At 39.6% G+C, this 21,122-nt stretch overlaps 3 protein-coding genes across 10 annotated transcripts in view; 1 reads left to right on the plus strand and 2 right to left on the minus strand.

The window, feature by feature from the left end:
- wdr33 (WD repeat domain 33) overlaps positions 1-12,604 on the minus strand; it is a 20,488-nt gene extending 7,884 nt beyond the window's left edge. For both annotated transcript variants that reach the window (XM_076981831.1, XM_076981830.1), the window contains exons 1-7: positions 12,423-12,604; positions 7,939-8,161; positions 7,780-7,848; positions 7,583-7,687; positions 7,022-7,117; positions 6,758-6,909; positions 4,913-5,010 (exon numbers count right to left, since the gene is read on the minus strand). In XM_076981831.1, coding sequence (XP_076837946.1) covers positions 4,913-5,010; positions 6,758-6,909; positions 7,022-7,117; positions 7,583-7,687; positions 7,780-7,848; positions 7,939-8,142 — 724 coding nt within the window. In that variant the 5' untranslated portion in view covers positions 8,143-8,161; positions 12,423-12,604. The remainder of the gene's footprint in view (positions 1-4,912; positions 5,011-6,757; positions 6,910-7,021; positions 7,118-7,582; positions 7,688-7,779; positions 7,849-7,938; positions 8,162-12,422) is intronic.
- On the plus strand, positions 3,460-17,098 carry dusp28 (dual specificity phosphatase 28). Of its 7 annotated transcripts, none has more exons than XM_076981837.1 (3): positions 3,460-3,571; positions 14,045-14,401; positions 14,581-17,098. In XM_076981837.1, the coding sequence occupies exons 2-3, from the start codon at positions 14,057-14,059 to the stop codon at positions 14,704-14,706; spliced, it is 471 nt and encodes a 156-aa protein (XP_076837952.1). In that variant the 5' UTR covers positions 3,460-3,571; positions 14,045-14,056; the 3' UTR covers positions 14,707-17,098. The 7 variants fall into 7 exon arrangements, with proteins under 7 accessions (XP_076837952.1, XP_076837957.1, XP_076837955.1 ...); XM_076981842.1 differs by having other exon boundaries at positions 3,480-3,571; positions 14,049-14,401; XM_076981840.1 differs by lacking the exon at positions 3,460-3,571 and adding an exon at positions 12,629-13,040.
- Positions 15,772-20,606, minus strand: LOC143483104 (vitamin K-dependent protein C-like). Its single transcript, XM_076981832.1, has 9 exons — positions 20,484-20,606; positions 20,198-20,281; positions 18,742-18,899; positions 18,623-18,647; positions 18,384-18,494; positions 18,046-18,180; positions 17,451-17,572; positions 17,078-17,195; positions 15,772-16,408 (listed from the first exon to the last, which is right to left on the minus strand). The coding sequence occupies exons 2-9, from the start codon at positions 20,268-20,270 to the stop codon at positions 15,858-15,860; spliced, it is 1,293 nt and encodes a 430-aa protein (XP_076837947.1). The 5' UTR covers positions 20,271-20,281; positions 20,484-20,606; the 3' UTR covers positions 15,772-15,857.
- Positions 20,607-21,122: the final 516 nt, after the last annotated feature.

Below are 21,122 nucleotides of genomic sequence, written 5' to 3' on the forward strand. Positions count from 1 at the left end.
TGAAACAGTGTCAATGACAGGTGTAGTAACTTATAGAAGTGTGGTCAACTGTGGAGGATTAAGTAGAATCACAACAACAAATCAGTTTTAGGAGCTCAGCAAGAATAGTAACTTTTTTTTATAAAGCTTTAAACCTACAAATTAAAATTTATCGCATAGGTTTACAAAACACACACACACACACAAAAAAAAAAAAAAAACCAAGCAACCAAATGTTGCTTCACCAATCATTCCGCTGTTAAGCTTACAAACAAGCCAGAACATCAGAGGAAAGTTTTGCCAACATGACAAAGCTCTACTGAGGTTCTCTTAACATTCCTTATTGAGTAACATGACTTGTTCACAGTACATGATAGATCAGGCGGATTTATTTGGCCCCTGTCAGCACACCACCACTGTTAGTCAAAGCACAGTATTTCAGTGGAGCAGCTGGCACCACTGAAAGGAACATTAGGTAAATCAGTCTACAACATAAAAGGAGGGTCTGAATGGTGATGATATAACCACTTTACAGCCAGGGAAAACCATCCCATGGTAATCAACAGAAATGAAAGCCCAATTTTACTGTGACAGGATGCATAACAAAAATTAAATATATATATATATATATATATATTTCTTTCTTCCGATAGGTAAATGTGAGAACTCCTGAGTCAGAGTAATATCTCCTTGTTTGCAGTCATTGAACCCTCATGCATTAACCCCATCTAGATCCTACATTCTCTTACACATGTACGTCAATGATGCTTAAAATGTAGCCGCTGACTCTTCTGTTATGAAGATGCACGTGTTCTATACCCAGCCATCATAAAATAAAAAAACATAAATCATAACTTTATGTATTTTTTGAATAGAGAACATAAATGCTGCATATTGGGTGAATTATACTCCTCTAACATTCATATTTATTTATAATAAGCACCATGTATTAAGTATAAAACACTAGCATGCAACGGCTTTATGACGGTGGTCTGTTATTCCTTTATTATTCATGTTGATGCAACAGCACTGATCATAATTATCATAACTGACCATGCACTGATTACACCCACTAAGGATGTGACATCTTAGCGTTGCATAGTAAATAGTTCTCTGGCCCCAACACTACCGAATGCGTCATGACAAATTCAGAAACACCAGATAGAACAGTAGTTTAGGCCAGCTAAACTGAAAGTCATGCATTGGCCTTGTTGACAAATGAACCAATAAAATGGTTCATCCTGACTAACATGGTTCACAGTGATTGGTTGAAATCAGAATTGAGATTAAAGTAGCAACGGTTTTTGCCAGAACACATTAACTGAAAAGCCAGACACCTGAAGCAATTGCTAACAATTACCAAATACTTGCTAAGTAATTACATATAGACTTTATGAACAAAACGCAGGGACAGGGACCATCCCATGCTTGTATTACAGAGTAATGACTTGGTAATGAGGTTAAAATTTAAGACCTCTGGAAACATACAAAAATAAAAGAGATAAAAAACAGATAGATGACAAACAGATGTCAAATGTAAAAGGTTTTCATGCATTACAGTTAAAGTTTTTTTATGGGAAGCTCAACTGTGAAAAGGACTTGTGATATGCAAAGTAAAAGGGTTTCACTCTACACATCTGTGAGAATACCCTCCTCCCCACACTTTTTTTTTTTTTTTTTAACATCAGTATTCATTCATTTTGCTTTAATCTGGCAAGTGCACGTTTTAGTTTTTGATGTCAGTGTATGAATGCAACCTAATTCAGAAATGACAACCATGGCAGCACTATTAACGTCAAAACATGAGATGATAAAGGACTTTTCAATGGAAAGCTGTGTGTGATAGGTTTCAAAATTCCAGTCCAAAGCAGAATTAAGGTCGAATATAACAGTGACTAACTAATGTAGTAGTGACTAATATATTTACATCACTATAGGTATGTAAAACCTAGGTTTAGAAAACCTACTCATGGACCTGGATTGTAACTCACTCACATTTAGCAGAAATTCTCCACCAGAGGGCACTACTGGCACTTTTGGTTTGGACCAGAAGGATGTTGTTTGCACCACTTTTGTTTGCATTTATTTAATTATGTGAAGTAAAATGACCTAATCACAGACATCCTAAGTTCACAAATGCAAAAATCATTGTACCACATACTTAGCAAACTGGAAACGTTCTGTATCATTCTGCTCAAGTGAATCATCTCTGTCTGGATACTAAATAGGAGCTGTACTAATGTCATGACTAACACATCCAACACAAATGTGTCCCTTATGTTGAAATAAGCAAATAACTAAAACACAACAGATGTATTGTGTTCGCATGGAGCTTTACACTGTATGCCCTTTTAAAATAATGTCACAATAAACCATGTATTCTCAATTTAAAAATGACCAGTAAGAACAGAATAACTGGTCTCGGTACCGAACAAACATTTCGGATGTCAGTTAACACTTTTATTAGTTACTAATAAAATAAATTAGTTGCTATTAAAATAAACATAATTAAGTCTCACAAAAAATGACCTGCGCATGCTTCTTTCAGAAAGAGAAAGGCAGGAGCACGGTGATCCTAATCAGAGATCGCCATGATCTTTGCACACTTTCACTACTGTTTTGTTTCAAACAGCCAGCATGGCACAGAAAGAACTGCAAACATTTGCATCACCAGGAAGCAGGTGGGTAAATCAGTGTAAAGCTACTGGGCTACACCAGTAGATGTGTTCTTCATGCTAATGCTGCCATACTAAAGATGCAGGAAGATTCAACTGGTTCATTTTGACAAGCATGAACCAGAAATACTAGTAAAACTGGATAACATTAGACATTTTACATGTGCATGTGATAATTTCACAAACTTAATTTCCCCAAATCTGGCATTATTTCAGCACAAGAAATAGCACATATGTGGTACATAGGACTTTAATATTTGCATTTAATCCAGGTAAACCCAAAATATTATACTGGGCTTTTGAGAACTAGCTTGCCTACACCCGTACGTCAAATTAAATATGTGTTGAATGATTCTGTATAACAGAACAGTTCAACCACATAGCTTGTCAGGTGTATTTAAAAAAATGTATGTATTGCAATTTGTATATAATGGTTTACAATGTTGTACTTGCATAATTACCATTGATCAGTAGTGTATACTAGTACACTAGTAGTACTAGTATAAAGTAGCAAATCAAAATGCTAATGTGTATTGTAAATCACCAGCTGTCAGAATCTTTTTCTTTCCTCAATAGAACATCTTTCCTAAAAGGTATGGGGTCCATTTCATGCCAAAATGAGTAAGCAAATAATAATAAAATAAAAAATCTAAAGTAAAAATAAATTGATAATTTTTCCCTTCTCAATTTATAGTAGTTTTCAAACATTTTCTTCAGCAACTTAGTGTGAGTTTTGTTATGGGGGTGGTTTTTGACAGCTATGGGGCAGGCCCAGGAGTGGTTTCCACAGTCTGGAGATGGACGCGTGGGCGTTTGTCAGTGCGTGCTATTAGGTGATGACTCCTGACTATTTGACCGACAGTGAACTATGAAAACGCCTTCTCCAGATCACGGCAGATGATGATGCACATGAACAGGTGAGCTAGATAGGTTAAAGGCTAAATTTGGGTTGATCTAGTTTTTAATAATTTAATAGTCAAGCTTAACGTTTTTAAAAAGCATGCAATTACTGATTCGCATTATCCACTTGCCACGTTTGATGAGTATTAGGCTACTCACGTCACTGTTCACATCAGGACAGGTTTAGCTGTCTCCATGGTATTATTTACCCAGCTTTAGTGTCACGGTAAACGAAGAATGATAAATCACACTCAAATTCAAAGAGGAGTTTGAGTGTGACGTGAATATGTGCACTTGAGAATGAAGAATTTGAGTGACGTGAATATGTGCACTAAATTATTCTTTCTGTGCTCATGAGTTTCTCAGACGACGAACATTTAGACATGTAAAATGGTTAAAAGTGTCCATTTTGATTTTTTTTTACCTGTTTTTTCACAGAAAACTAATGTTTTTTAGTATTTGGCATGAAAACGACACCATACAAAAGGTTACATTGCCGTTTTGAGAAAAAAAAAAAAAGCTTTGATCATATAAAAACTCCAGATAGACAAGTATTTAGTCATTTAGTAAGAGGGAATTGTGCTAAGCTGCTTGACACACTAAAAACTATAGAAGAAATCGAACCAATATCTGAAACTTAAAACTACTTTAGGACATAGGATAAAAGACATGTAAGCACCATGGGTAGAGTTTATTTTACCAGGGTTTTTTTTTTTTTTACTCAACTGCAAAGTAGTTTGGAAAGCATTTACCTGTGGAACCTTTCCAAACAAGCATTTGGTTAACTGAATAATTAACAGAATGTTCTACACGTTTGGACTACTCGGTTTACTACGCAGTCTAAACCCAGATCCTTTAGTCTTTCATAAATGAATGCATTGTCAGATCTGATAAAGGTTGAGGTATGACGCACCTTATGTTCAGCAAAGCCAAGAACACAACATACCAGTGAGTTCAGAAATATGCTAATGAGCTTTAAGCTTGCTTAAGAAAATGAATGAAGTTGTCAAAACAGGAATACAAGACAAGAAGAACAGAAACACTGGTTTACAGCAACCATAAATCTAAGATTCTGAAAAGATGGGCATGTCAAGGAAAATTCTGATGCATGACATTGTTATAATGAAAGTAGATGGGGTAAAACTCAAATTTTCTGGTAGCACGCATAGATATTTGATTGAGCGATCTAATTTCTTTCTGTGCTGACAAAATTGCACAATTGAACCAGGTGGAAAACAATTAGATTCTGCGCCAACAAAAAGGGTGTTGTTTGTAAACCCAGGTATCACATCTAATTTAGCGTGTTGCCTGTTTCCTGGCATAAGGTGTTTGTGTCTTCAAGTCCGTCATAAACATACCTCTTAGAATTCTTTCCTCATGGCAGCGGAGAAAGTCCCAGATGCGTACAGTTCCATCATCAGAGCAAGTGGCAAATTTATTATCCGTAGGAGAGAAACTGAAGACACAGCAGGGAAAGAATCAATAATGAAGGATCACAAAGCAGCTCTTTATGGGCTTGAGACGCCCCGATAATCTGGAAAAGTCTTTGCGCCTTCTTGCAGTCTCAAGTGTCCCACTACCGACTCTGCCATAAACGTAAATAAGACCATACTGATTCTTCATCAAGCCGAAAATAAAAAATATATATATAAAAAACCATCTAGACACAACCATAGCAACTAACTCTCACAATCAGAAGTCTATAACCTTGTTTTCTTAGCACCAAATGTAAGTGTGATATTCAGTGCCATCCTGTGTATACAACAACTACACTAAGGAAGCAGAGGTTTTAAATTCAAAGTCTGGGTATCCAAAGTGTCGGCCCACACAATAAGGGGGGGAAAAAAGACTCTGGACACCCAATTTTAACTTTACTAGCCAGATGAACACACAGTATCTGCATTCCTTTAGGTGAGAATCCATGTGTGTATTGGCATGTTATTTGAATGTGAAAACATGGCCCAACATTATCTGGCTTTTCTACATCCAGATAGACACTAGTGACGGGCATAAGCGTTCTTTTACAATTTCTGCTAGAAGACCCTCAAGGCAGTTCTTAACAATGCCCAAAAACAAATATTTTATTATCTCTACACAACTATGCCTTGCAAATGCATCTCCAAAATTATACTGATACATGACTATGCAGAGTAGTCTTTGAGTTAACACACAACATAAAAAAGGTCTACACTAGAAACACACAAAGCCATTTTTTCCTGACCACAAACCCATCAAGGTTTGAAAGTGCTTGAACGGGAAGTAAAAAAATTAACTATTGCTTCTACACCAGCCTTAAGCCATATAACGTGAAGATCTGAGATCATGAAATGGCCATCACATTGGTTTCACATGTGAAGCTCATTCCAATTGTTACCCAAGAGTGAGGAGGGAGAATAAGAGGGGGAGGAAAAAAAAAGAAGAAAAAAAAAGACCAACTTTATTCCATCATCCAGTTTCCCACCATGTGGCCTATATTCACAATGGCAAGAGCGAAAATAGAGAAATAGCAGAATGTCGCCCTGGAGGTCACTGTGGGGTGAGCTTTCAAAAGATGTGACGGCCATGTCCACTTGATACCAGATGACAGTTGTATCATTTGGATGAAAATGTTTTAAGCTTTATTCTAGTAAACTTTATTCTTGCAAACTTTATTTAAAGCCAGTAAACTTTATTCAAAGCTAAGTATAGGTCATCTTCAGCATGGCAGATTCTGACGGCCATGGGATTCATCAGTTTACCAAATAATGAATCAGTGTGAAATTAACCATTTGAGTGGAAGAGGGCCACCAGTGCATCTGTGCAAAGACAAGCATCAATCATCCTCAGAAGGGCCCAACCAACCCTCCTAAAAACACTGTCCCTGTGTGTCTGTCAGTCTACACTGTGTTTAAAATGACCTTAGAATATACAAAATGTTAATACTTTATTTAAAAAAATATGAAAATATAACTTTTCTGTACACAGTAAAAAACCATGTATAGAAAAAACACAACTTATAAGCCACAGGTGACAAATCAATGCAGTGTTGCAACGGCACACACATACATGTGTCAATAATCAATGACATCAACATCGAGCAGCACAGGAAGAAGTATATAAGAACTGAGGACACTGAAGTGAGGCCCCTATCGACAGGGCCCTGACAGTGCAGGGGCAGGAACAGGCTGGGGTTAACTACAGAAAATGGTAGATTGGGTATAGACCTGGCCTCTCTAATCGCCTCCTTGTGGGCCTGGAACATCTTGACGTTGTTCATGTTGGACTGCCAATACTTGACGTAGCCTCCGTGGTCAGCAGTCAACATCCACATGTCGTTGTGAGACCAGGTCATAGCCCTGACGGGGCTGTCATGAGCCTATTAAAAGAAAAAGAACGTCAGAGAAATAGATGAGCAAAGGGATTTTGCCCTATAAGTTATCTTCAGGCAATATGCTGCATTTACCTTTGATTAAAAAAAATGCATTTACCTGTAAGATTGTCTCAAAGTTGAACGTAAGGCCGTTCCACAAAGTAAATTCCCCACTGGATGCACCAGTTACAAGTCGCCTGCCTTCAGGAGTCCACTATTTATAATAAAACAAAAAACGGAATATGAAGAGTCAGATAAACCTATACATAAGGCCTTAAGTCACTCCAATACCACTATCCACAATGTCAGACAACAACAATGGTGTGACCAAGTTATATATTTTTTGTATCTTTGACACCGAAGGGAAACTGCAACAGCCTCATTCGAGAGATTTCAGGAACAGCCGTCAAATACAGCACCGAGGTGTCATGTAATATTCAAACGCTCACTTGCAACTGATAACATACCAGCTTGTGGTTTTGATTAGACGCTAAAATCTGTCAAGGTTCAAAACTCAAACTTTACTACCAAAGCAAAATAACCGCCATCTTGTGGATTCTCTAGTTTTGGATCCAGACTTTTTTTTTTTGAAAGGTTTTATCATCTATCCAGCAGTTTAAATTTTTTAGCTAATTCAAAACGCACAATGCAAATCAAGATTTGGTAGTGAAAAACTTACCCGTACAACAAACACGGGACATTTGACTTTATTTGTGGATGTCCTGACAAACTTGGTGGTGACTGCATTCATGGGGTTACTAAGCATCCCCACTGGGGGGACAAGCTGGAGAGACAGGGACAGCATTAGCGAGGGAAGGACAGAAGACGCATTTGAACTCTGGGTAAATCACACGTCGAGTCAAGAGAACCACTCACGTCGTTAAAGCATGCCGCGTCTGGCTGGATGGCGCGGAAATCTCGGTGATCTCGCTGCCACAGCCGATTCTGCACGGAAAAACACACGAGTCAATTGGAGATGACCGAAGTTTCTTACTTATAAGCGGTCATTTAAATCACCGGACTTCCTGTCAGTACCTCCAGGTATCTGATGACCGAGGGGTTGTAGTCGATGGTCTTGCGGTTGACGGCTTTTCTCATGCGCTTGCCATCAAAGGTGAGCTGCTGCATGGCCTGCTGCTGGGCGAAGTCGGGCCTCTTGTAGAACAGTTGCCGCGGCGCCTGGTGCTGGAACCGGGGCATGTGAAAGAATCGGGGTGGGGAGCCGATGTCCGTCGCCATGATGACCGGTCAGCGAAGCCTGTGGGAACAGCAGACGGATCAGCCGCCGTCGTCTCTGGTTCGGTTTACTTGTGTCCCAGGCACGCTTTACAACGTTAAAACCATGGTTGCTCTCTTACAAACACCATCAAATTTTTCAAGGTGTTGGGAGCAGTTATGTTGGGTTCACAAAATGTTACAGTGTAAAGCATGTATTTTAAAACAAATATTTTATAGCAAGGACCTCACAGGTTAAAGACACCAGTCAAATAAGAGGTCAAGAGATTAGAGGTCAAGAGACCACTCAAATAAATAAACCTCTTTTGCTTTTATCCAGTACATATGCTATCTTTTCCTTTAAGTTTTCAAAAGTATATAGGCAACTTAAATTCTAGGGCTTATTCATACACAGCACAAAACTCAATCAAGCAGCAAGTTCACAAAGTTGCAGAATCTGCAAAGATTTCTTTATATTTAGTTACACCCGTTTTCAGTTAAGGTTCACTGATGTGCATACTAATCCAGTTCTCCAACCTCTCTCTCTCTACAGCAAGTCAAACAGGTTTCTTTTTACCAGAGACATTCAGGTCTCAATATGCACAAGAGACAGACGGACCGAGGACAGTTAGAAGAAATATCAGGAAACACACAAGTGTTTTTCCGGATCAGTTATAAAGGAAAGTACCTTATTTGATATCTTGTGCCACTACCCATTCATCTCACTTTTGAACAGCAGTACTTTAAATAGTCAAGGTTCATAAATTTGGTTATGGCATTATAGTGACTCACGTAATGGTGGCACAGTGATTTCACTCAACATGCTGCTAGGTCTTTTGAGGCCTTCAATCATGGCAAGGAAACCACAAAGAGGTTTGTGCATTATGAATGGTATGACTTGCATCATTCACAGTATTTTAGCATATTCTTCATTACACTTAACCATACATGGTATTTTTATACGCAAATCCAGCTTAAAAACACCCAAATGTGCAAATAAGGGCTCAGTTTTTTTTTTTTTTTTTAACTCGGGCTGAAGCATACTGGGACCACAGCAGTGTGCCACATTTCACACAGAGGCACATTCCAACTCCAGCTGCTAAGGCATAGAGCACGAAGAAAATAAAAGGTTTTGTTTTGCTTTTAAGCCTTCGAGTTACTAAACATGTGCGCATAGGCCAGGAGATTCCTGCTCTGGATTCCCAGATTTCAAAGCAGGAACAAACATTCACATTCCAACACCTGGAAATTTAAGAATACGAAATTTGTATTTACCACTGCAAGTCCTTTCTAAAACCATGCTGTTCATACATCTTTGGTAAAGGGGTCAAGATAAACAGAGTAGAGCACATGAAAGTAAGATGGACTTGTTGCATAAGAAAAAAGCCACAGCCATCTCCTTTTCAAACTTCTAGACAATGCAGTAGAGTGCTTTCTCTGAGTGACCACAATTAGAGTGAATCTGAGGTTTTCACTGCTGAATCTGAGCACTGAACTAAGTCCTGTCATGATCCTCTGTGCTATCTTTTGTGTATTACGAGATTAGCCTACTCCAGTTATGCTATGCAATGTTACCTTGCTATATAGTCTACAATGACAATAGTAGCATTAATATTTGTGTGTTAAGTAACAAACTGTAGCATTTAACATGGAAAATAGCACCACTGATCTACTGAAGTCAGTATTCTATTTGTTAATTGAATACCTACTGTTGCCTGTTGATGTAAAATCCTATATTGGTAATAACCAATCAAATTAATACAACTGTCAGATTTTATAATTTTGTTTCTGAGGACAGTCACACCTGGTTGTGTGCATTATGTATACATCTGCATAAAAGCTGACATTTCATTACATTTTTGCTAGAATTAACAAACGAATGAACAAATAAAAAGGTATATGAATGAACAGTAGGCAGTCTGGGGCCCCTGAGCACACAGTTGTTTTTTCCAGTTTCACAATACATCTGGCAGAGCTCACACGGAGCACAGCAAATCTGAACCAGTTGGGCATGTGTGGGGATTACACTTTAAACCATGCAGGACCGCAGACTGGGATCAAGTACCACTGCTGGACCTGGTGAACTTAATTACAATAGTGCAGCACCATGACAAATCATGGACATTTAATCAGCTTAAAAATCACAAATCCCCCCTCCCTCCCTCAATACACAATTATAAACAGCAGCTGGTGACATTTATTAAAAAAATTATATAGTGGACTAGCTGGTAAAGGATGTAAAACCTACGTCTTGGATGTGTTTAAAATCTATAAGGGAAGAACCAATTATATGAGAAGCAATTTTTGATAAGCAACCAGATAAAAAACTTAATGAAAGGAGGAAAACTAACAGTGTACAGAAAGAAAGAGGGGACAGAATGCAACTGACTGTAGGCATAAGACAAGAAAATATATAAACATGATACAATAGATTACATCCGATTTTTAAACAGAACTTAAAAAAAACTTTCATGAAGAAAATAACACCATAATACAATAAAATTGTCTTATTAAACACCTAATACACAATACATTTTAGCCCATTGAAAGCCTTAAAATGTTTAATGCGGAAACCCCTTTAATGCCCTTATCAATGTATGAGGAAGAATGTTATTTCTGCAGGACAGCAGTTTGTGCACCATGAGAGAAGAGCAGAAAATGTTCAGACACAGCAGCTCACAATGTGTTTTTTTTAAATAGCAGATAGAGCAAATGTCCCTATGCTTAATCTACTGTTAAATACAATGTGAAAATACTTATAAAAATTAAACGTTCTTTTGCCAGTCTGAAGGCATTAGAGGGATGATCAAATCCACAGTACATTCACTAGTTAGGTGTACCTAAAATGCCAGAGTTTAATGCAACATTCCACTTTCTTTTATGTATAAAGAGAAAATACAGCATACTAACTTTATTTTGAGAGATATCAGCTTACTTGGAAAGGAAACAAATTATCCTGCCACACATCTGGCCAGCTTTAATGGACAGGGGGGGAAATCTAATAGGTGCAAGTACATGTAAATACATTTTACATATGATCAATTTGTATAAGTGCTGATTACCAAAAAAAGGGAAACCCTACTGCACATTTTAATTGTAGTTTAAGCAAGATAATGACTAACAATTGAAAGGTGTTCAGAGAATTGATGTGTGGCTTGAAATACTTTTATTTCGTCTTATAATAACTTTATTAAAACAGCCATAAGATGACTCATGTATCCTTCTTTACAACACTCCCATGTTTAATAAAACTAACTTGTAAGATCCCGAAACCTTTGGGTAATCTCTCCTCGAGTCAAACAACTAATTGCTGGAAGTGCACAAATGTTCATACATTATTACACCAACATAAAGCAGGAAGTTTTTTTGAGTTATGTTGCAGATGGCTACACCTATCGCTCTTAACTCATTTGGTATTGCATACAAGTGTTGTACTTTTAATGAAGCAAACTACAACTTCACGCATGTCCTTCAGAATAAAAAAACAAGAGTCATGAATTTATATGGACTTGCGGATGCATTCAGTAACCGGCTTTGGCTACATCTACTTTATCTGCGACGAGTGTTCAGCTAAATCTCCCGTACGAAGTTTACCTAGCTGACGCTAGCTAACTGAAGCTAATTAGCATTGTCGGGTAGCTGACGGCTAAAATCGGGGGTAATAAAGCTATTTATTATTCAGTGAATGGGCCTTTTTTCAACTAGCAGCCAACCAGCTGACTAATCTGCCCATAAAACTAGTTTGATGGATAAATTTGTCTTTATTTTTAGAAGCGAACAAAAACTCGTTAATTTAGCCAGCTAGCAATCTGCATAGCAACGGTTGCCTGCTAACAAGCTATGGTTAGCTGCGCTAGCTAAACGTTTCCCCCTGCCCCTCTTTGGATACCATACGCTAGGGAAAGTGTTTAATGCGTGTATTGCTTTATTTTTTAAATACTTGTTTTCAAACGTCACGTAAATACCAAAAAAAGACAAATTTTACAAACGAAAGCGCCGTGAAGACCGCAAGCTGAATATAACGTAGGGTAGCCGAGCTAACTGGCTAACCGAGGTTAGCCATCCAGCACACAATGGTTGCGAGCTAGCTGGCTCGCCAAGGCAGATTTCCCAGACCCAAGACTTAACAAATCCTGTTATCAGAAGACTGAAGTGAACGTTAGTACGATCATTATTTAGTTTATTGCCCACAGACGTGAACCGACACACCACACATGTTCCTGGTATCTGTTCTCACACAACGTGTTTAAATGGCGCCCGGTTACAGACATGTTGTCGCCCCTCGTCAATTCTCGAGAACTCACCCAAAATATCCAGTGCTGACTGAGTCTATATAGCTACGTTTTAATTCACGACTCCTTCCTCGTGGAGACGTCTGTATTCTCTTTACGAAAATACAAAAAATAAATAAATGTCTCCCAACTTTTTGTCTAGACTGTCAATGTTTGCCTTAAATCACCCACGGCCTCCATCTCGAGGCTTTTCCCTTCGTCTTGATACCGTGAGCTGACGTGATGACGTCATGACGTCGACGGCGGGAGAAAAGCGTCACGACGCTCCGCTTCATTCATAGCCGTTTGTGATTGGATTCTACACTCGGTTTCTAAAAACAAAATACTGCTGAATTTGATCTCTGATAACAATCGTTGTTATACAGTTTTAAAGTGATCTGAAAAGTTTTAAAGCTAAAACTTCCAAAGCGTTGCAAGATTATATGTGAAAAAGACATAACGAATGTATGTTAGGCTAGCCTTAGATCTTCCAAAACCCAACCCCTGTCTGCAATGACCAGGACAAGCATTCCCCACGGACACGAATGGCAGTTTTGAGAAATGGGAGGGATATTTAAAAAGTAACCAATCCTCTGACATGGTGTCTTCTGCATATCAAGGATTTGAGGAGACAGAATTACAGATTGGACGGTAAAAAATAAAACAAAACATCAAACTAAATATTCTCAGACATTGTACAGGTAGCTGAGGTGATAAAATTGCTCGGCCTAGAGATGCTTAGATGCATATCTGCATTTTGTGAACAGCATGAATGCAGTGCAAAGAAAGTTATTTTACTTGAAATGTTTCCATGTCAAACATTTTCTTTGTTTTGTCATTAGTTACTATGTTTGTGCATATTTACTCATCAGACTAAAAAGGTTTTCTGTGACATTTCATCAGCTTCTGACAAAGTGATCAAATAGACAGTCTTCATAAGTGAATGGAGCAGCATTAGGACCAGGGAGAAGCCTCATAATCACTCTGCCTAGCTCATGCAGTAAATATAGCAGTGCTCTGTGCAGTAGGGCTGACCTCTGCATTGCCTTTGTCATAACTGCATTTAGAAACATACTGGTCTTATGTGTGTAGGTGAAGGTGTCTACTAGATCAGTGTTTTTCAAACCTTTTTTCTAACGACCCATATTTTGTCCCTGATTTTTCCCGCGACCCAGCCTACTAAGAAATATATATACAGTATACTCGGTCGCGAGCGTAAGTTGTTGACGGGGGTGGCGAACGTATGTTGTTGCCCGGGGGGGGGTGGCGAAAGTAAGTTGCTGACTGGGGGGGGGGGGGCGAACGTAAGTTGTTGACGGAGTTTAACTATTATATCGCGATCGATCGCCAAGTATTAACGCCTCCGCCGTTCGCGCAGTCGCGCGCTATAAATATAATTTATTAAATATATTAACATTTATTTTTTAGCGACCCTTTTTTTTGCCCATAGTTTGAAAAACCCTGTACTAGATTGCTGAACTGACAGTATGGCTATGTAAGTAACAATGTGGTTGGGAGGATGTGCAAGTTAGGTGAGTTAGTTTCTTTCTCATATATTCTCTCTCCTGTGCCTGTTCTTTCTCTTTCTCTCACTTGCTTGCACACACACACACACACACACACACACACACACACACACACACACACACACAAAGTCAGTGAGCTTGATGCTTCAGCTGTGTAAGGTTACAGAGTCCCTGCTGATCAGCAATGCAAGGTCGGCCTGCAACGACGAACTCATCCAGAAGGATGCGGTGACGCTCTGCATTAACGTGTCCAAGCAGCAGGCGTTCCCGTCCAGCCCGGTCGGTACTTTCCGCGTGCCCGTCTACGATGACCCGAACGAGGACCTGCACAAATACTTCGACCGCTGCGCCGACGCCATACACGGCGAAGCCAAACAGGGTGGCCGCACCGTCGTGTACTGCAAGAACGGCCGCAGCCGTTCGGCGACGATCTGTGTGGCTTACCTCATGAAGCACCGGGACCTCTCTCTAACAGACGCCTTCCAGGTGAGTTTCATTCTAGCTGTCTGTCGTGTGGAGTCACAGCTCTTACCTCAAACGCATCTGTCTTGTGATCTTGAGGTCAACAGCTCACTAATAAGCTTGTGCTGAACTCCGTTCTAAACAGCAGTTCCACGTCATGGCATCAATGTGGTGAGATAAGCTCTTCCCGTTTGTGTCATCAGGTAGTGAAATGCGCCCGTCCAGTGGTGGAGCCAAACCAAGGATTTTGGGCTCAGCTGGAGCGTTACGAGCAGGAGGTGAAGATCAGGAAGTCTTCAAACAGCAGATCCAACCTCGGCCCACCCTAGGCCCTATGTCAGCGTCCTCCAATCAGGCTTCGGGATTGATTAAGTATGCTGAGTGCTGAAGTGCCTCGTGCAGATTCATGTAGATGTGCATCTGGGTGTCCTGAGTGGCAGGTCATACTGCATGCTAGTACAACCACGCACCTTGGATTTCCACTTTAATAATGGCGCTCATCTCCTTGGGTTATCAGTTCCCAAATGTCATATATATGGATGCTCAGATTCCTTGCTATAGCATTCACCATAAAGTCTACATATGCAGATGCTATGTTTATTTCTACGCTTATTTTCCTTTGCGAATTGAGCAGATTAATATGTGAGGGACTTGTATGCTTTTCACAATACAACACACACAGAACACAACAGATGCAGGTTTGCAACCTATCTCTGCAGTGTCTGTTTTCCTTAAGAGGACCGTATATCTATAAATCTACAAGAGTCTTGGGTTCTGTTCACATGGGATTTTAAACTTTATCCATGCTCAGGAACTTTCTTAATTGCAAAGGATTTTGAAATTTTAACAATTAACCCCCCCCCCCCCCATTCATTACTGAAAACGTGTATATAGGGAATCTCAGGTGTCTTTTCTTTTATAATTTTTTAGTTTGTCTAGTTAGTATTCAGCAACATCTCTTGTCATTATCTATTATTGACTATTATTTAAAATGTGACACCAATATGCTGTGTGTGCAACCATGTCATAGCCTTTTTATTACATGAGGAGACTATCACATAACCAGATGTGAAAACCAGAAAGTTGCAGTTTAAAAATATGAGCATAATATATTCTAATATATCTTGAGTATCTTTGTTGTTATGCTTGTGCTCTTCATTAATAAAGTGTAGTTCTTACACAATCATTTAATGCTTACATCTCTCAACTAAAGCGTTTAATTTTTTAAATATTTAAATTCATTATATTTTCAGCCCCTGTCTTTAAGTAGCCAAAGAGCACATGAAAAACAAAGGGTCTTGAGACAATAAAGGCTTTAGAGAATTGTCTAATTAAGAGTGCATATGGCAAAGATAAATAGACGTTTGATTAAAACATTTTGGGAGCTTACTTTGGTGAAAGGAGACCCTTGAGAAATCATCTCATGATTTACTTCACGACATCTTCCAGTTGAACGAAAGGTGGAAGTGGTGCTGTTTGGTCAAGGAGCTGACACAACACTCTCTATCCACTCCAGATAATTGGAGACTTTGGTGTAGACGCCCAGTTTGTCTGTGCGGCCACACCCCTCCCCCCATGACACGAGGCCAATGAGGAACCACGTGTTGTGGTACTGGGTCATCATCGGGCCCCCGCTGTCACCGTGACACGCGTCCTTCTTCACTTTCAGCGTCCCGGCGCACAGCACGTTGTGCGTGATGTTGTTAGTCATGTGGCGGGCGCACTCGGTGGGGTCCACCAGGGGGATGGTGATGTAGTTGAGGGTGGAGCTGTAGCGGTTGTTCGTCTCGTTTTCCTGCCCCCAGCCCGTCACCACGGTTTGGGTTCCGTTGAGGTGCAGCACGCGTTCCGCCAGGCTCCGGCTCGGCAGACACGCGGGCAGGATGTAGTTGGACAATTTCACTGGAGACTTCAGGCGCAAGAGGGCGATGTCATTGTCTGCAGTAGTGGGGTTGTAATTTGGGTGGCCGATGGCATCTGTGACAGCAACGGTCTCCTCAGTTCCTTCGTGTTTAAAACGGTAATAGTCACCTACATGGATGGAAAACAGCCATGAGCAATCTTAACAATGTCTTGTACATCATTCTTCTTCACAAACGTTTCCCATAAAGTCCAACATTTTGATTCAATAGTGTTCAACATAATGTAAGCTTGTTTTTTTTTTCATGCATTAATGATACATGCTCATGAAATTACATATGAGTAATCTCTAGATGTAATAGTGCTAGATATCTGTGTAGATGTAGATGAAATACTTGGTTTTGGTCAGAGCCTTGGTGATCTGCCAGCTAAAGACTGCATCATGTCGTGATAAGGATATTTAACTGAAAAGCTCCACTACTCCTAAGTTACAATCCCCTCTTCCTGATTTTAACGTTACACTGCTCCTGATTTAAAACAGTCATGGCCTGGCGGTTAGGGAACTGGTCTTGTGACCGGAGGGTCATGGGTTCGATTCCCAGACAGGCCATGACTGACACCTAACCCCAACTGCTCCCCAGGCGCCGGGCTAGGGCTGCCCACCGCTCTGGGTATGTTTGATCCACAGCCCCCTAGTAATCACTAGTGTGTGTGTGTGTTTTCTAACTGCACAGATGGGTTAAAAGTGGAGGACAAATTTCGATTGGGGTGTAAAAATCACAATTGACAAAATATTGCAAAAAAAAAACACTCCTGTTTTATCAAAAGTTCAGGACAAACCTAGTCGGACACTGAAGCGCAGGCTTCCTTCAAGACAGTGAGCGGCAGTGAGAACCCATCGTTCATCAATCAAGACGCCGCCACAGTGAAATGCGCCTTTGTAATTCAGTATAAGAGCCTAGAAAATGCACAGAGTGAGATTCTGATATGTAAAAAATTGTACATAAAACAATGGATGTAAATCGGAGTTTTATTACAGCTAGGACTTTTTAAAACTTCTGATAAGTTCACTTAATTATATCTTTGTGATGACGTAATGCAGTATTGGTTCACATTTTGTGATGCTTTGTGTACATTGTGTTGATGTAATCAGTGGAAAACATACATAAATCATAATGTACTCTTGTTTGGACTCTCCATGTAAAATACACACCTGCCATGGGCTCTCCCCCTTTCGGCCAACTTCACCGCCAACTAGCCATGGTTGTAGGCCTTGGAAGGGCTTGGTGCTGAAGGATGACTTGGCAGTCAAAATCTGTCCACATGACTGAACATCTGGAAAGTGGGGACGCGTTTTGTCATTTCAAAAAAGAGAAGCACATGCTATCAGACATGAAGATGAAGATGTTGCATAAGGAGGGCTTGGAACCAGATGGTCGTATGTGAGATAAATTAGAAAAATATATAAACATTTAAGCTTTATCTAATTTTACATTTACGGCATTTGGCAGACGCCCTTATCCAGAGCGACTTACATTTTTATCTCATTTTTTATACAACTGAGCAATTGAGAGTTAAGGGCCTTGCTCAAGGGCACCTTAGTCATGGCCTCAGGTCTAGGAATCGAACCCACAACCCTCCGGTCACAAGACCAATTCCCTAACCGCCAGGCCATGACTGCCCTAATGGCAAAAAGATCAGATACAAAAGTTAAACCAACTTCTAATAAATGATAAGTCACTTATGCCCTGCTGGTTCCACGCCTATGATATGTATACATGATATGCAGAAAATGGCCATGTGCTCACTCTTGGGCAGGCATTCTCTGGAGTTCTCATGGAGTTGGTAACCTTGGATACAGGTGCAGAAGCGTTGGTCATTCCTCTCATAGCAGTCGTGATGACAGGCTCCGTTGTTCACAGAGCAGTTGGACGCTGTACTACCTGAAGACCAAGCCCCACATGACCGCCAGAAATTGTACCATCTTGTACCACACAATTGTATTTGTGTGTTCAGTTTGATAGATGTAGCATAATGTTTTGAATATACGATATATCTCCAGTTTTGCTTTTCTTGTGTGTGGGTATGTCTCTATCTTATGATTTGGTGTGCAGAAAAATCAGAAGGAACTATAATGAGAGCTCACGTAGGTGACAGTATTTTCCTTCAAACCCAGGGTTGCAGAGGCAAACGTAGGACTGGTGCTGGTCCACACAAATCCCGTTCTTGCAGGCGTTTGGGATGCACTGGTTCCCATCTAACACATAATGAATACTGAATAATACTGAATAATAATAATGAATATAAATAGTGCATGGTATTTAGAAGGCGGCTCCCCAATGTAACTTGTATGACACAGAGAAGAAGACACTCAAATACACTCACCTGCATACACTGTCCAGAACTCTAACTGCAAGAGAAGACATTCAGTTATTGGACCTGGCAGTTGGGAAAACATTCTGATGTAGCAAATATGTAAGAATTGTTAAGATCAAGAGACCAACCGTGGCCTCTCGGGTCTGAAAGATCTCCCTGGCCTCCTCAAAGCTACATCGCTCCTCCACACACTCCCGCTCTTTGGAAGGAGGCTTGAGTTCTTCTAGGACACTGTTAGCCCTTCTGGAGCGCAAGAGCATATGTGCTTTTGGGCTGCTGTAGAAGACTAATGCATAAAAACAAAGAACAAAGTTGCCCAAGAGAACTGCAGATCTTGGATGACAATACAAAAAATATCTTAAATGAAGTAAGCCCCAAATGTAGAAAAACTGGACATTAAGTTGGCCAAGAATTTTTTCAGGTAGTTTTGCTATTGATTTTGAGATACTTATTAGGTTAGTGTTGTTTGATTCTGTGTTTTCACTGTTCTATTCATATTCAGGAAGGACGGTTTCTCTTGTAAGTCCACCATTTGACAGAAACATTACCTTGTTTCTGATTAATCAAGATCAACTGTCTAGACTATATGAGGTCCACTTTCTTACCTATTCATAATACTTCCACTCAGAACCGTAAAAAGAATCAGGCCAATCTTCAAAACATTAGAGAATGCTACAGTATGTCATCATTTGCTTTCTATGTTGGCCAATAAATTTAACAAACCAGCTCACTAATCTATGTGTTGTTTGTGTTTACTGTGAATGTTCCCAGATAACTGACAGAGTCTTATTTGAAGGTGTTTCCACAGTTAAGTCAAATGTCCTGGCAGCAGTAACCAGGATGAAATGTACATTCATTGTAAACATTACCAATAATCCCTCGGTCACTGTGGCAAAACATGTTGTAAAAGCTTGAACCACATTAGACAGATTAAACAGCGTTAACCCTTGGTACATTTTGGTCTCACCTGATCATAAGACTTGGTTTGTAGCTCTGGCAACAATTGGTGCCATGCACAAAGGTTTTTTCCTGACTATGAAACTGCGAGGAAGAGTCATCTTTTATTTTATTTTGAGATTCAGGAGCCCCGAGATAGACTACTTCAGATATGAATGTCATTAAGGCTTATATCTGAATATCTGAAGGTTTTTTCAGACAGGAACAAATGGAAATCCACATAGAATCTAATTGAGCTTTGGTTGGTTTTATTTTCATGAATTATGTTGCTGTGTCAATAATTTGGACACTTGTATTTAAAAACGAGAAGACAAACATTGAAAAATCAGTTTCGTTCACTGAAGCACAGTTAATTGAAATAAATGACATATAACATTTGTTTGACTGTATTTTCATGATAAAAAATGATTTTCAGCAGGAGTGCAGTAAATCTTTAAGCTTTAGCAACTATCATGGGATGATTCTAGAAATTTCACAACTTCAGAACAAACAGATCAATACTTTTTGGCTGTCCAGTTATATCCACATGTTTTCCCACCAAGTAATTAGCAGTTCTCGAAACTGCTAAGTAACACATTAATTCAATTAAAATCTTTTATTTTGATTTTCTATATTTTCAGGTCATACCTGACATACTGAGCGCTGTAGCAGCCCAGAGAAGAATCAGCACAGAAAAGCACTGGAAGGCTTTCCCTGCCATAGCCACATACACTGCAGACACAACAAGGTCCACATAAGCCCCCATTATATTATTGTACATACATTATTGTAATAATCCAAAGCCCATGGCATGCGCTGATCCATGACAGAACTGCAGTGAGATTGATAGGATCCCACAATGGATTTTTTTCTGGCTTTATCTTTAGGTTTTAGCACTATCCAATTTAACAAAGTGAAGGCAACCGTCCCTTACCGGATAGCAGCTGTCACCAATGCAGTCTGGTTCTGCCTCAGATGAGAACTGTATGGGGAGACATATGTATCAGAAATACTCGAGTGCCTTGGAGTTTTTCTTCGTCCCTTGTCTGCAGTGGACAACACTGTTTGTTACTCCAACAAACTGCTGAAGACACAGGCGGTATCGAAGTGAGAAGCATTTGAGACACAAGCATTTGATTGAAAGGTTTATAGCTGCAAAAGATAGAAAAGCCCAGATCAAACGCTCAGCAAAAATACAGATTGTCTAAATTCAAACAACCATTTTACTTACTTGCTGAAAAATAAAGAAAGATGAGGAAAGATGGATGTGGTGTTTAAATTGTGTTAATGACTGACTAATATCTGTTTACTGATAGTCCACAGTCTATTCCTGCCCTCTGACTTCAAGTCAGTGTAAGCCACTCTGTACCACTAGAGAGTACACCAAAAATGTGATTGCATTTCCTACTTTTTATTTTCATCAGATTAATTAACATATCAATATTACTTATTGATTCATTTTTGTGTTGATTTTCGAATAAGTATTTGTACACAGTAGAGGCTTTGAGGTTGTCTTAATTGATATTTCTGTCCACAAATTTGGTTATGACCAAGTTTATGTCACGGTCAGGCG

This window comes from Brachyhypopomus gauderio, chromosome 19 (genome assembly GCF_052324685.1).
Source record: "Brachyhypopomus gauderio isolate BG-103 chromosome 19, BGAUD_0.2, whole genome shotgun sequence".
Taxonomy (NCBI): Eukaryota; Metazoa; Chordata; class Actinopteri; order Gymnotiformes; family Hypopomidae; genus Brachyhypopomus; species Brachyhypopomus gauderio.

Bases quoted from the DNA above. Each gene is read 5' to 3' on its own strand.
- dusp28 (XM_076981837.1), top strand. From the start codon at position 14,057: ATGCTTCAGCTGTGTAAGGTTACAGAGTCCCTGCTGATCAGCAATGCA. The intron at 14,402-14,580 runs GTGAGTTTCATT...TTGTGTCATCAG, and splicing joins CTCTAACAGACGCCTTCCAG to GTAGTGAAATGCGCCCGTCC.
- LOC143483104 (XM_076981832.1), bottom strand. From the start codon at position 20,270: ATGGCAGGGAAAGCCTTCCAGTGCTTTTCTGTGCTGATTCTTCTCTGG. The intron at 18,648-18,741 runs GTTGGTCTCTTG...CTTCTCTTGCAG, and splicing joins TTCAGACCCGAGAGGCCACG to TTAGAGTTCTGGACAGTGTA. The intron at 17,196-17,450 runs GTGTGTATTTTA...TGCATTTTCTAG, and splicing joins AGGGGGAGAGCCCATGGCAG to GCTCTTATACTGAATTACAA.